The 15,399-nt window shown below is 43.0% G+C and overlaps 1 protein-coding gene across 4 annotated transcripts in view; it reads right to left on the bottom strand.

The window, feature by feature from the left end:
* fermt2 (fermitin family member 2) overlaps positions 1-15,399 on the bottom strand; it is a 47,446-nt gene that overhangs the window by 17,629 nt on the left and 14,418 nt on the right. For all 4 annotated transcript variants that reach the window (XM_037796641.1, XM_037796642.1, XM_037796645.1 and 1 more), the window contains exons 3-4: positions 12,064-12,297; positions 2,958-3,086 (exon numbers count right to left, since the gene is read on the bottom strand). In XM_037796641.1, the coding sequence (XP_037652569.1) occupies positions 2,958-3,086; positions 12,064-12,297 (363 nt within the window). The remainder of the gene's footprint in view (positions 1-2,957; positions 3,087-12,063; positions 12,298-15,399) is intronic.

Genomic DNA, 15,399 nt, shown 5'->3' with positions numbered 1-15,399 from the left:
GGGGACAAACAACATAAAGTGGACAGATTTAAGATACTGAAAACTCTACAAAAAGGACAGGAGGAAACAGAAGAGGAAAGTAGAGAAATACAAGAACGGGGAGATCGGTGGCATTTCCACGGGCACCGCCAAACTCAGAGTGGATGACTCAGTTTACCCTCTTCTCAGAGGGAGATCACCCTGGAACGACCAGTGAGGTTCTGTCGTTTCCATCCACCCATTCATAACCATCCAACACAGCATGTCTGATTGAAAATGCAGACAAGGCGTTGGTCAACGTGACCCAGACATGCATGTATAAACTGCAGCGCAAATATATACAGTAAGTACTGAATGTCTGAGATCTCCACGTTGACAGGAAAGATAATTAGATACAGGGGTTACGTCAAGATGTGGCGGGCACAGAGGGACTCCATGGGCTGGCATCATCATGGCTCTTAGTTTGAGTCATGGCAACATTTGAGGATTAGTAACATGTTTCTTCTAAGGAAATGACCGATTCTGTCGGGACATGAGTGTGCAGACAGACAGAGGACATGGGGTTTCCTAAATGGTACATTTAAGGATAGACATTGAGGTTTTGGAAAAGGATTGTCATGCCTTTAAGTAGAAATAATTGGTCATGTACTTATAACTTTCCACCCATGTCATTTTCTTCTGAGGTCAGTGCGGACCTCACTGTACAGTATACGTACTCTGTACTGTATGTGTCTGAGCTACTATATGAGGAATCTATTTCTTATTATCAATGTGTTTAATCAGCATTGTCAATTGCAAACAAGTTTTCAAAAGGACGGTGAGGTAAAGGCCCCTTAAAGGCCAACTGTTGTGTCGCCTCCGGGCGCCTGTCTTTTGGCCAAAAAACTGCTCTCGAACACATCACAAAGACTACAGCCAACAGCCGACTACCACGTACGTTCTGCGCCTTCGTGAGATGAGATAATTCTCCCTACCAGCAGGCGGCGGTAGACCGTATTCGTCATTCAAAAAGGGAAACCGGAAGACCGAGGACGGCGGATATGCAAGCCGTTGTTATGATACATACATGAAACGAAGCAGCGTTTGCCGACCATTTTCACACCACTCTCACTCATTCCAGATGGCCATGTCGCTGTGAAAATATCTGTGTACTGGAATGATTAGATATGAATGAAAAATGAGAAGAGCCTTCTGTGTGTGCTCTCTTGACTTTAGTCGTTTGCTTGCTTTCCTCACTTCCGTTTCTCTTCTCGTTCATTGATTCGTTTAAGCTGAACAGCCAATCGGAGTGATTTCTCTCACCGACGGGCTGCGCCGCCGATTCAACATGCTGAAACGGCCAAATAACCTACGACACGGGCAGACTAGAGCCGACAGTGCGGGACACACCGCAAAAACTAGGCCAACAGAAGCTCACCGACGACCCCAAACTGTCCGACAGCCTTGGTGTGTCAGGGCCTTAAGGTAACTGGGAGAAATTTTGGTTTAGTGCTGCAACTAACGATTACTTTCATTATCGATTAATCTACCTGTTATTTTCTTAATTAATCATTTAGTCTTTACAATGTCAGAAATGTGTGGATTCTGTGAATGTTTGCCATTTCTTGCTTGAAAAATACTTTAAATGGTTATTTTGAGAATCGACTGATCGGTGCAGCTCTAAATAAGATTACTGTAATTCTGAAAGAATTTTGTTTACCAAGTCAAGTTAGACTATGGCGAGCTGCAGTGAGCGCTCCTCTTTTCATCTCAACGGTGGAGCGGAGTGTGCAGAAGCAGTCAGCTGCATAGGAGAAACCTGTGCTTCTGATTGCATCGCTGCCTCTCTGCAAAGCCTTGTGATTCTTATCAGGAGACCTGAGCTAAGAGGTCAGCCCTTCCCCATGAGAGACGGTATAATGGCTCAGAACTTGACCATGACATATGCTCTCTGACTGTAGCATGTGATCTGATAAGGATGACGCAGGAAGTGTGTAAAGAGATTGTGCACATTCCTTTTTGAAACCCTATTTCTCTGCACCACTTAATAGTTTGACAGGAGTCGCCCATTGAAAACAAAATGCATCTCTACCAGAGGCATCAACGCAGCACGCCCTTGAAAAGTAATGATGCAACTTTGGGTGTGAACATCATGTGCTGGTTTCTATCACTCATTTTATTTTGATATATGGGCCAATAAATAGCCGTCTTTCCACTCACATGAGAGCGCATACATGCATGTTGAGCTGAGTCTAAGGAGCCAGCAGACAGACCAGAGTCCCAGGGCAGAAGAGACTCAACCCACACAAAGAGTCCCATTCACCCTGTCTCATAGTGTTAGCAGTTTTGGGTTAATGCTAACTCTGTGACAGCAGCACAGCCTGTTTTGTTCTGCTCCTCCCTGCTCACAAGGTTGTAACTCTCCCGTCGCTGGCGGAAGGAGGGAGGAGGGCCAGTAGAGAACTGTGTAGCCTGGTTTGGGTTTAAAATGGCAGCGTGACCAACTATGTGTGGAATCTCAACCATTCTTCGTCCTCCCTGCCAAGGAAATCGGGAGCCAGGGTTGTGGATCCCAGGCAGGCCTCAAACTCACACATTCATATTTGGTCACTAGAAGCAAGGCGCAGCGATCTGGAGTTATCTTAGTGGTTTTGGAACCACAAGTGCGATCGGACACAAAGACAGAGTGCAAGACGCTCTGTAGCAGCCAAGTGGAACCTGTTATTCAACCTGCTGCTTGAGGGAAACGAGATTATCACTTTTAACAATGAAATACAAAAATAAAACTCCATAATCACCTCAAAGTAGACCTTGAACCTAAACAAACTGAAGTTTGCATTAGGCAAATCTTAATCAACTCATCAGTTAAACACGTTAAGTGCAAAACTTACACTTGCCTCTTTTTATTTATTAGTATTCCTACTAACCTTTTTACATTCAGCTGAAATATTTTGTGTGTGTGTGTTCTCCATGTTGGAGCTTACTGTCCATCAGCTCACCTGATCCAGGGGTTAACAGCGGACCCTCCAGCTCCAGATCATCCTCCTCTGCCTCCTCCAACTTTTTCTTCTTCTTCTTGGGATCACGGGGCTTACGCAGTAGAGATAGCTCCTCTGGGTGGCGGATATCTGGAGGGAAGGAGAGCAAGAAGGTTAATTTGATGTCATATGAACATAACCTTGCCTCACAACAAAGCAAAGCCAATCAGGATACCAATAGGTCACTAAAAAATAGGGCTGTCAATCGATTAAAACATTTAATCGCGATTAATTGCGAATTAATTGCACATTTTTTATCTGTTCAAAATGTACTTTAAAGAGAGATTTGTCAAGTATAAGACGATGTGTAGAACCTGTAATGTAGGTGAATACAGCAACATAAACCCAACTTCAACTGAAAAAAGTTTAGGGTAAAAAAGGGGATCAGTGAGAGAACGGAGATGGTTAAGAATTATAGACAGCTGTGCACACGAGTGGTGGAAAATTGCAAATCCCTTTTCTCAGGGCCTCAACAAATCTTGCTTTAACTGTAATCCCCAGCTGAGACAGGGCAGACACAACCTCTATCTCCGTCTTACCCTCCGACTTCTCCTCTCACACACATGAAAACACTATTTAGTTGCTGTTGGCGAGTAATAGGACAGCGCAGCTTTCACAAAAACTCCAAAAAACTCATCCTTGAAGATACGAAGGTACCATAAATGTAATAAACAACCGCTTCCTAACAGTGTGTGCAAGATCCCAATCACACAGTAAGACACCACATTGAATATAATGACTAAAACAGAGCAACCTCTCTCCTCAGCTCCTCGGCCCTCCCTCGGGCCTGGAGGCCAGGGAACCATCACTCAGCAGCAGCAGTGATGTTTTAAGATGGGCTTGGGATGGTTCTGGTGAAGCAGACGGCCAGAGTGTGTCAAGACCAGAATAGATGGTTCTAGTCTGGAAGCGAGCACATCTGGATCCTCAGCTGGATATGGTTTCCATATAAATCAATTAAGCGAGCTGATATTTGAGAGCCTTATTTTATTATTTTCACCTTGTTTTGAGCAGGACTGTTGAAAAAAATGTTAATTTTCTTATATGCACTGAAATAAATCTCTCTGGATTTTTTTTAAAGATGAACGATTGGAAAGGTGTTGCAGACTGATTGAAGAGGTTGCTAAGGGTGTTGAGGAGAGCAGGAGGGGAGAGAGAGAGAGAGAGAGAGAGAGAGAGAGAGAGAGAGAGAGAACGTCTTGGCTTGCTGAGAAAGCTTGTTTGGTTTGTGTAACTAAAGCAAAAGCATTCCAGGAGTTTTAAGAACTACCAGATGGGAGCTCAACCTCTCTCTCTCTCTCTCTTTCTATCTGCCTCCCTCCTCCTTCGTTCTCGCTCTGCTGCTGCGGCGGTGAAGCGCAATCCCTGTGCCCTTATACAGCCATGTGAGTTGCAGGCGTGCTGCCGAGCTTTAGCCCCACTGAGCTGTGCGAGGAGGCCAACACACACACAGTAAAGTGTGTGTCAAACTGTGCGTACGTAGGTAGGACTGCGTCTCTTGGTGAGGCATTGCAGAGGCATGTGGCGTTTTACTACGATGTCACTTTCCATGTTCATTCGTATGACCTCACTGTCACTAACACCAAGGAATTTATCTATAGGGGAAATATCTACTAAGCAATCTGATACGCAATAAAACGTCTGACGTAACTAACATTCATCTATTATTTCCATGGAACTGTTGCTTCGTGACTAGAGATGTTCAAATACCATTTTTTCCGCCGATACCGATTCCGGTACCTGAACTTGCGGTACCGGCCAATACGGAGTACCGATCCAATACGGCGTGATAAAAAAATATATATATATATATATATATATATAGTTAAGTTATTATTATTATTATTATTTAATAGCTGTTTGCTACATGGTCAGTAGTATGTATGATAGTGGACAGTAGTTGCCAGTGGCAGCCACGTTACATCCAGGGCGACAGCACAGTGAAGGCTACTGTTTTGATTTTGGGTTAAACAAGTTGATTTTTTTCTGGTTAGGTAAATTATGGACGCATTATGAGTGCATAGACTGGCGTACTCGCCGATAACAGATACCGAGTTTTGGACAGTATCGAACACATTTCCGATACTGGTGTCGGTATTGGAACAACTCTATTCCTAACATATTATGATCCTCTATAGATCAGTGTGGCTCCAAAGATTTTGGTCACAAAATAGTCATCAAATCATTACCTTTTTACCAGTCGTGAAGGGGTGGGAATCACCAGAGGCCCCACGATACGATGATGATACTTAAGTCACAATACAATCATATTGTGATTTTAAACATATTGCGATAAGATATACTGCGATATTAGGGCTGACCCGAATACTTCGAAGCTTCGACCTTTGTCATGGTAATCGAACTCCACATCAGTATTCGAATGCTTCGTTTTTTTAAAATATATATAAGTATGTAATAATAAAGTATAAATTCCCAAATAGCCCATGAAATAAGGAATAACCCCACAAGATTCTTCATTATTCATATCTAACATTGATTATTATTAGTTATTCTCAGACGGATATCGCTGTTTCTTGTGTGTAGAGGTGAGTGTGTGTACAGTAGTGCGGCAGTGGCACTCGAATACCTTCGAATATATCTCACCGAAGCTTCGAAGTCCAAAAAACTGTATTTGGGACAGCCCTATGCGTTATATTACCTTTTTTCAACTGCAAATTATGCAGTTTGTCAACATCAGTTTTATCTAATAAGATACAGTTTTCACTCTGTTCATTTCAGAGTTTTCATTCACATATCTTGAGGTCAGAGGTCAAAGGACCCCTTTGAAAATAGCCATGCCGGTTTTTCCTCGTGAAATATCAATCTGGCTTTAAGACTAAGCCTGCTACAACATCGAGAAGACAGAATAGCGGCCGAGTTGTTTAGTAATAGTTAGGTGGATAGTTCTAATAATATCTAATAAAAGATAGATACTTGACGTCCGTGTATAGATACAATGTTGCCACGCAAAATATTGCAATACTATGCTGTATCAATTTTTTTCCCCACCCTTACAATCGTGGTAAAAATCTGTTTTCTGTGACAGGTTTAGGATCCATTATCAGAGTTCAAACTATGCCTGTAAAAGTAATATTTTAGGTGTCTCCACTGAATTGCCTGGAAACAAGAGAGGTGGGAAATGGGTGGGAGGGGTAAATAAATTGACAGATATGCGTTTTTGTATCATTCCCATGAAGGGAGTAGAGGTGTAGTCGCTATGATGGAGGTTTCATGTCAGCTAAAGTATGAATACCATCAGACACACAGAGATAAAGATGACCAAGTTAGGCTAAGGGGGAAAATACAAAAACGCTCCACTAGTATTTTTCAGACGGGGAAGCATTACAGTCAGTTTTTGCTGACATACTCAGTTGAGTGTTGAATTGTATGTTTATAGTGATAATTTAAGAATCATGATCTGGTGGGAAAGACTGCTCCTACGCTCACCACACACTTGTGGCCGGTGTCAGGAGGAGAAGGAGGAGGAGGAGGAGGAGGTGGAAGAAGGGTGAGTGATGGCTAGAGTGCTTACAAAAGCTTGGTGGATTTCCATTAGCAGAAATGACACCTTGGACAATAAGACCCCAATCTTCCATCCTGCAGACATGTGGCAGTGAGCAGGCCTAGAGCCAGAGGAGAGGGGGGGTTGACTGAGAGCCAGCTGGACCTGCAAGATCTACTCCTCGGAACACATGATTCACTGCAGTGAGTAAGGCCAGCCGCAGAAGAATCACAAACACCGTCACACAGTCTAATTTTACAGCACTGAAGTTTACCGTACAAACTGTTTGAGACCCTACATGGACAAAAGAAATTAAAGAGGTGTGATTTGACCTTCTGTATTTCCCCCTCCCCCCCGGCATCCTTCCTAATGTTATGAAGAGGCACTCACTGGGATGCAAGGCTGACTGATCAATACTCAAGAGCAATAAATCGTTTGTCCAGACTAAATAAAACGAGGGGTAAAAGATAACTCGCTGCCCCCCCGTCTTAGATCTCTTTCATGCTGAATGACTTATTTCCAAGAAACTTCTGATCACATCTCTGGTAAACACAAGATAAGTGGTGCTTTTGTGCGAGAAACTCAGTTTCCCAGATCTGTTGATTAAATCAACCATCCGATTAGGGCTGCACGATTTTGAAAAAATATCTAATTGCGATTATTTTGACTGATATTGCAATTGCAATATGATTTGCGATATTAGAGGGTATAATCATTTTTACGTCGTTATTCTCATATTCATTGAAAAACAAGTCTTTAGAAAATGATGTGTACGCAGGACATCTCTGCAGCATGACAGCAATTAACTGAAAATGGTATTTTAACACAGATTTCGCCTTTAACAAACATTGCGCCTCCTGCGATGTGAAAATTGCAGTAGGCCATATTGTGATTTTGATTTGAATATACATGGTGGTATACAGGTTTTGAGAATTTAGCTGATGTCAAGTATAGTGAAGTTAGATTTTTGGCTTTTAGAGTGACTCAGTGCCATCATATGAGGCAGACAAATAGATCACTTTTGCTATTTTGTTTTGCTCTAACTTAAAGGAAAAGAAAGGCATTAATTGACCTCAGCTGCTTAGTGTCAAAGGTTCTCTTCATCTATCAGACAGGCGGCTAAAAAGGTGCTAAAATGACACTCAAAAAGGATAATAATGCACTTTAATTTAGGAGTTGGAGCCGAGGCCAAACCGCACTCCTCCCGTGTTATGACAACAGTTCTCGGGCCAGTCAAGCAGACCACAGGTTGATGTGCCATAAATCTGCTGGACCAAAAACTGTGAAGCAACAGTCCCACACAAATCTGAAAAGCTCTCCGGAGGACAAAGACCAAACACTTCACTGCAATACGCCCTCTCGACGGTCAACATCCTTCTTCATCCTCTTGTGTCCTTTGTGTTCTTTGTGTTCTTTGTGTCCCGCGATTTTTACATATATTATCTCAATTATTTACCTTTCCTGCCTGGTCAGCTCTTTCTCATTTATTTGACTCATTGTAACGTCTCAGTGCTGACAAATGCCAAAAGTTAGTATCAGTATTGCTACTCCTTTTCCTACACATGGTAGCAAAAGGAGGAATGCTTACTAAGAAAACCCACAGCACTTAAGTGGAGCAGCCTGACTCTTGTTATCCTGAAGTGGTGCTTTGCTGAGAGAAGCAGCCTCATTTTTTTGTCCTACCTCAGGCCCCCTGGTCCACCACCGTCATGTGCTAGTCAGTTGTGAAGAGTACATTTTGTGTGCTGGCTCGCAGGAAGAATAAAAGAGAATCCTGTCAGAGGGACGAGGTGTACGAAAGTATTTAATGTGCTGGAAGTGACCCAGGTTGTCTAGACGGGACAAGCTCATGTCTGACTGTGACTGCTCACTGGGCAAATTAACCTTTACAGACGCCAGAGGAGCCAGTTCAGTGCCATTCATTTTTTCCCTCAAATACAGACCTGACTTTTTGCATTTCATACAGATTTTAGAGCTGAAATACTTAGTCAATTAGTTAATAGTTGTTTATTTTTGATAATCTATTACAAAAAAATGCCAAATATTTGTTGGTTCCAGCTCCTCAAATGTAAAGATTTGCTGCTTTTCTCTGTTTTATATCATTGTACACTGAATATCTTTGGGTTTTCAACTGTTAGTTGAAAAAAAACAAGTCATTTAAAGATGTCAGCTTGGGCTCCAGAAAGTTTTAACAGACATTTTCCACTATTTTCTATTGAAAAAAATAGGGCTGCCCTCGACCAAAGAAATTCTTAGTCAACTAAAAGACGATTGTGTCGATTAAATCAACTAATCGATTAAATCGACAGATATGTGAAACGGAGTTTCTCGACAAAGAGTCACACAAAAGCACCACTTTAAATTTGACCAGATATGTGGTCATAAGTTTCTTGGAAATAAGTCATTCAACCTGAAAAAAACTCATAAAAAAACAAATAATCGACCAAAGAAATCTTAATAGACGTCGGATTAGTCGACTAATTGACTAAGAGGGGGCAGCCCTATAAAAAAATAATCAATAGCTCAATTAATAAAGGAAAATAATCACTTGTCGTGGCCCTACAGCCCAGTTTCAGCTGGCACTATAACACAACAAACACTACAGCTGAGACATTAAGACTTCAAAAAGCACAGTCTCTCTTAAAAGTTCAAAAATGTTGTCTTGCAACTAAAAGTGGAAAATCCCTAATGCATTTGCTTCATTATCAAGAGAGTAGTACAGCGCAGGATGTGAGAGCTGCCAAATGTAATCAGAGGTCAAAACAGGAGTGAAACTGAATGAATTCCATGTTGTTCTCTATATCAACCTATTGCTGGATCCACTCGGTTCCCAGCCGGCCCAGATGGACTGTGTCTGTGTCAGGACACAGCTGCCATGGACATGGGAGAAGCACAGCGGTGATAATTGGTTATATACTGTTAACTTGGAGTGTTACGTTGATTTTCTATGGTTTTCCACTGTATGGGACACTCGTTGTCAGAGTTTGAGTTGTGCTAAAGAGACTGAATGTTAATATAAGGAAGAAACAGACAGAAGGTTGTCAGCATAATATCGTTCTTAAACTGTAGAGCGTAATAACAAAAATAAACTACAGAGGGGGTGGGGATAAAAACAGTCAAATACTATACTGAGGACTGAACTTGTTTTGGAACAGGAAATAGCTTCTGTGTGGCCATCTGACCGGACATGCTACAGCAAAAAAACTCCAAATAAATGAGTATGGGAAAAAGGAACTGGGGCCAAAGGTGAGTTGCACATCGCTGAAAACAGAACAAAGTCTCCACCGACTTTCTCTCTCTGTTTTTTTATCTTCCAGTATCTCTCGCCCCTCCTTTTCTGCTGTCTGGGGCGAAGGCCAGTTGGACAGGCCTTGTCTCTTCCTGTCCCATCTGATTTTCTATGCTGTGCTGCTCATGGGGAGTCAGCAGAAAATTTGCACAGGAAATTGTAAAACTCAAAAGTTGCCCGGATAACAAAAAATGAAAGGCTTCCGGGCCAGACCAGCTGTAAGTCAGCTCAGTCAGCTGTCATACTCAGAGTTACAGTTAAGAACTTTCCAACTGTCCGTTAGTTTAAAAAGGGACTGTATGTACAATTTAATCATTTTTTTATTTCCAATGTGTGAACAGTTTGTAACCTAACCTAAAAAATTAGACCTTCTGCAACCTTCTGGGTTTCCTCTATCAGACTGTAGACTGCTTTTAATGGGAAGAATGCGGGCTGGTTTTTCCAGGAAAATCCAAAGGATGTGACATCATGCGCGCTCGCGAGTGCCTTCTCTCTTCAGCTCCGCCTCAGGGCCATCGGTGTGCAACCATAGCTAACGTTCGGTTAGAAATGGCGTCCCCTAACGTCAAAAACAACCAGCCTCTACCTGAACTCAAACTCCAACACAAACTCCACGGAAGCACAAAAAAAAACAAAGTTATATCTAGTGAAGCCTGTTTTGCAAAACGGGAATGTGACCGACGTTGGAGGAAAACTAGTGTTGTGGGAGTGGCGTAGGCCATTTTGGAGAATAGCAGAGTCAGTGCGTAGATTGTGTGTGTTCATGTGGGAAGTGAGTGGTGAAGCAAGAGAGAGAGAGCGGCGGCGACTGTGTGAGAAAATGAGCGAGCATTGGAGCAGAAGAGAGGTAGATTAGCTTTGAGAATATCAAGTGAATGTACAAGGAAGTTGCAGGAGTGACAGGAGTTAACTCCGGTGCGAGTAACGTTATCGACTCCGGCTCAGGAGACCAAAACTACAATATCTCCCCTGTGCCTTCTGACCACGGTTGGGAGTCTAAAGCAGGAAAAGTTAACACTAGGATCAACATCGGCCGAGCCTTCGATTCATGGAGGGACCTTTGTTTGGTAAGCTAACATTACTGCAAAGCCTGTGAAATATGTGGTGATATTGTGGTTTTAGCTGGCTAATGATGCTAACGTTAAATCAACATGATCCCTGTCAATCACGCCACAGGTGTCACTGTTAACAAGCAATTTCTGATTCTTACATTGAGTCCCTTTAAGATCTGCTTTTTGCAAATAATAATGCACAGTGACACAAATACAACTGAAATAAGACTTATTACAGAAGCAGCAGACACATTCCTAACTAGGCCCGTTTCTCCCCCCACCTCTGCTTTCAAAAACAGCCTCTTTGTATATTTACACTAAATAAAATGTGTTATTTGTTCTTTTCATTTCATAGCACTGCGTCTGACCCAGTAGACTTCTGAAAAACAAGGTCTAGTGCTACCTGTAGAGGCCAATAAAAACAGGAGAGCTGCCACTGGAGCCCCTGATCCTGCCTGCTGAACACAGTCCAGTGACAAAGACACAACAGGTGTTCAATGACCCTGCCTGTGACAGACCACAGACTACTGGAGACAGTGACTGGGAGGCAGGGGCAAGGGGTGAAGTCTGAGCTAAGGAAAAGTGGGCGTTAGCAGGTTAGAGGTCACTGGGGTCCAGTGTGTGACCTCTGATGTTGTGGTGCCAGTGATGGTAGATATCGATAATGTGTGTGTGTGACCCTTGGGTACTACTTCCACCATGGGGGACAGTTAAATTTGGACATGATATTAGTAGAAGAGATTGTAGGCCAGTCATGTGAGCATGAGTATGCTTTGGTGTGTGCCTGTGTTATAAGCCTGAGACAGATTGATAATCTCTGTTTACTAAACATTACTGTGAGACCGATGGAGCCCAGGTTCCAATGACACGACTCCTGAACTAACAGTGAGTAACTACCAGTCAGGAGACGCGACTCCGGCATGCAGAGCTCAGAGTGTGTTTAATAAACACAACAAATTGCCAGGGATAAAAACAAAGTGAGAGGAAGGACATGATTAGCTATGTTTGATGTAGAACATTTCCAGAGCCTTCTCAAAAACAGTCTTACAGGGAGATCTTTTTGGTTGAGCAGGGTGGGTACCTTCAGGAGGGCCAACTTCTTCCCTTAACTCTTCGTCACACCTCATCTCACATTTGCCTCACGACTGTTTTCCACATCTCCAATAAAATTACGAGCATCGCTCTTCCAGCTGTCCTGTAAATGAGTCGAGTCGTTCCACTTACTGAAAGTTTTGCAGATGTCGGACACGGCCTTGAAGACGCGGTCCGAGAAGTTGACCTTGACCTTCATGTGCTTCATGTTGGGCAGCTGGAGGCGCAGCAGCTTGTGCTGCGGCGTGAAGAGCAGCCTGGCGTCGGCCTGGATGCCGTACTTGTCCAGCGTCCAGTGGGTTTTCAGCAGCCATGTCTTCTTCTTCTCCCACCACAGAGCATGGTCTGACCAGTCCTTCTTCACATCTATGGAGGGGAAGAAAACAAAAAAGGAGTAGAGTGGATGAGTTTTGGTAATAACTGAGCAGATGCAAAAGAAAACACAGCAAAAGACTGAGCAGATGTATTTTTTATTAGCATTCTCTTTGCTAAAGTACAAGTGTTTATTCAACATGTCTCCATGACTTCATCACTATTTTTTCCAAGTAGTGAAAAACTATCTATTGACAGCAAGGTGAAGATATTTTTGACAAATGGAAAGTGTAACTAGAGCGTTCAGTCTGTATCCATCACACTGTACTGACCTGACCTGAGCACACCATATATGTCCCTCTAGGGCAGAGGGTCACATTTGAGGTTGAAGGAGGCACAGGAAAGATTTGCACGGGGGGGGGCGGCGATGTCAAAGTGAGAGGGAGGAGATGTGAAAGACGCGGCTGTTTGTGTGACACTTTGGGGATATCGGGTTCATACCTCCCTCTTTGTTCAAAAGTCACAATGTGATCCCTCTTAAAAGCAGACACAAGCCACCCAAAACCCCTCATAGCTCCCAGGCTTTCGCTCCGCAGGGGCTCGGCAACAATGGGGACCGACCTGTGGACTGTGTGTGTGTCTGACTTCAAGGGGAAGGTGAAAACCGCAGGGATTTAAGGGAACTCGAAGCAGCTGTTTCTGCAGATCACCGTGCTCGGTTTTCTATACGAGCAGCACTGTTGATGGGCTTAAGTTGTGTTTGAGCTGCCAATCAAAGCGAAAGGTAAAAGTGGAGAAGGGATACATACATACAACATACTTAATGGGATACTTTCACAAAGACTTCTCTTCACTTTTTAAGAGTGTAAAAAATATCCATCCAACTGTTTATGTAACCCCAAACTGTGCATATGTTGTTTTCTGTTCAAGCGTAAAGGCCTTAGCAGACTATGAGAGTTGAGATGGAGTGAGTACGCCTTTAGTTTTTAGCCTATTATACTTTCAGATGTCCCCCCCCAGAGAAGTGATGTCATTACTCCGGCATTAGTCCAGGAAGGCACTTCCCAAAGCGGTGTCTCATTTCCTCCGCCCACATACCCCTTCATCGCTTCTCCAGCCTATCCTCTCTCTCACTCTGGGTCTGTCTCTCTCCTCTCAGAGTCACTGTGTCCAGACACACATCCGTTTGCTCCGTCATCCTTTAATCAAAACAGTCTATCTGAGCTGTTTCGACTTATACACTGCTGTGTCATCAAGAGGGTTTAAAGGTATATATACACTGATTTAGATTAAAAGGTTGTCATCTACAGCAGCATCATAAATAAACAGTCAGCTAGATGGCAAGAATAGAATAGTATACATACTGTGTATTATCACAACAGTAGGTTAGCCACTATAAGAGTTTAGGCAAGGTCTTGTTTTAATGTGCCAACTCTAATAGTGAGTACTTCTCTGCCATACTGTATCTCTCAATAATACTTTAATTTATCATGTCAACTACCTTAGTACTACTTAGGAAATGGTGAAAAATGTCAATCAGTGTTTCCCAAAGCCCAAGATGACATCCTCAAATAGAAAAGATATTCAGTTTACTGTCATAGAGAAGTAAAATATTCACATTTAAGAAGCTGGAATCAGAGAATTTTTCTTAAAAAAATTACTCAATCCAATTAATCGATTATCAAAATAGGTGGCAATTAATTTAACAGTTGACAACTAATCAATTAATCATTGCAGCTATATACTGCATTTAGAGCAAATCAATGCTGAGCATTGCTGAGGTTAAAAACAGTCGAGAGCCTCATTAAGAAACGCATCTACTTCTGTATTCAAGGCTGGCAGCACATTTTCTAAATGTGGCATCAATACATTACATTTATGTATTACATGAGGAAGGACACAGCTACTAATGGATGGACTAAAATTACTGTCTGATAAATGCCGAGCAAACAGCAGTTAGGAAACACGGAGGTTCGGATTTGTTTCCATCATAATCCAACACTGACTGATTCACATTACTTCTGCTCATACTGAAAGGAATCTGGTCGTAATGTTAAAAAGACAGGGGGAGCGATCTTGAATGTTGCACAACGTTGACCTCCATCTGTCAAACAGCTTGGTGCCATTGTAATCTAAACCTTTGAGTGTCCCTCTGTTTCCCCTGTGCTGCTATTGTTTCCCCTGACCTTAACTTTACATAGGGGCATCATCCATATGCATTGTTGACACTCTCCTGCTGAATGAATGGGATTAGCGGGTGAGATCGGCTGCTTAGAACCAGGAAACAAGACTGCTGTGATGTGAGCAAAGCAAACCGGGATGAGGAAGAGATTACACTGACTGTTTTAGAAGAAGAGTGGCCACCAGCATCTCAATGCAGATTGTCATTGTGAAGGCCCAGGCCTGTGTGAATTGATTTAGGGAGGAGTTGTTTGTCAAGCTGTTGGGTTTTAGACGCTTTACTGCGGGGATAAACACTTGGTACTTGAGAGAAAACATTCCAAGCTTTCTTCCTGAGACCCAGTGTGAGTTACTCTGGCAGCATGGGGGTCTAGCTGTCATCGCTCCACTCCGATGCCTCAGCTGTGCAGAACACAACTTCATTGCTACCATCAGAGAAAAAACTGCTCCCTTAAGTGCACTGCAACTATTAAAGGCTGAGAAATAATGAGAGGGAGTGAGGACAGGAAAATTGAAAATAGAGCCGAGTGTATTTTCATAACTCTGCTCACAGTTTTTCCTCTCACAACCTTGTAATTTCTGGTGTCTGGGAGCAATGCAGAACAGCTAGCATTAACATTTGGCACTCAGGGTCTCTACCGCAGTCCACGTTCTATAGAAACGTCCTCATACTCAGCATGCATGACCACCATACAGTCTGTGGCAAGGCATGAATGCTGGCTGGTCCCAGTTACCCTCAACACGCTCTCAATGGCCCCTGTTTCCTTGTCGCCAGCGCCGCCCACCACCAAAACCTTAACGGACATAGCCTTTCCTTCTGCTCGCTTGTGTCAGTACGCAGTGGTTCGATGTGTTGTGATTGGACGAGGGCGGCTCGCATAGGCGTCCATTGGGTTCTTTCAGCAACAAGGTGGTAACTCAATCTACAGAGAGGGAGGGAGAGAGGGCCAATGGCATCTCTAAGCTAAAAATACA

This window comes from Sebastes umbrosus, chromosome 16 (assembly GCF_015220745.1).
Source record: "Sebastes umbrosus isolate fSebUmb1 chromosome 16, fSebUmb1.pri, whole genome shotgun sequence".
Lineage (NCBI taxonomy): Eukaryota > Metazoa > Chordata > Actinopteri > Perciformes > Sebastidae > Sebastes > Sebastes umbrosus.
The sequence above is the reverse complement of the archived record's forward strand: the minus strand, read 5'-3'. Positions and strand labels throughout refer to the sequence as shown.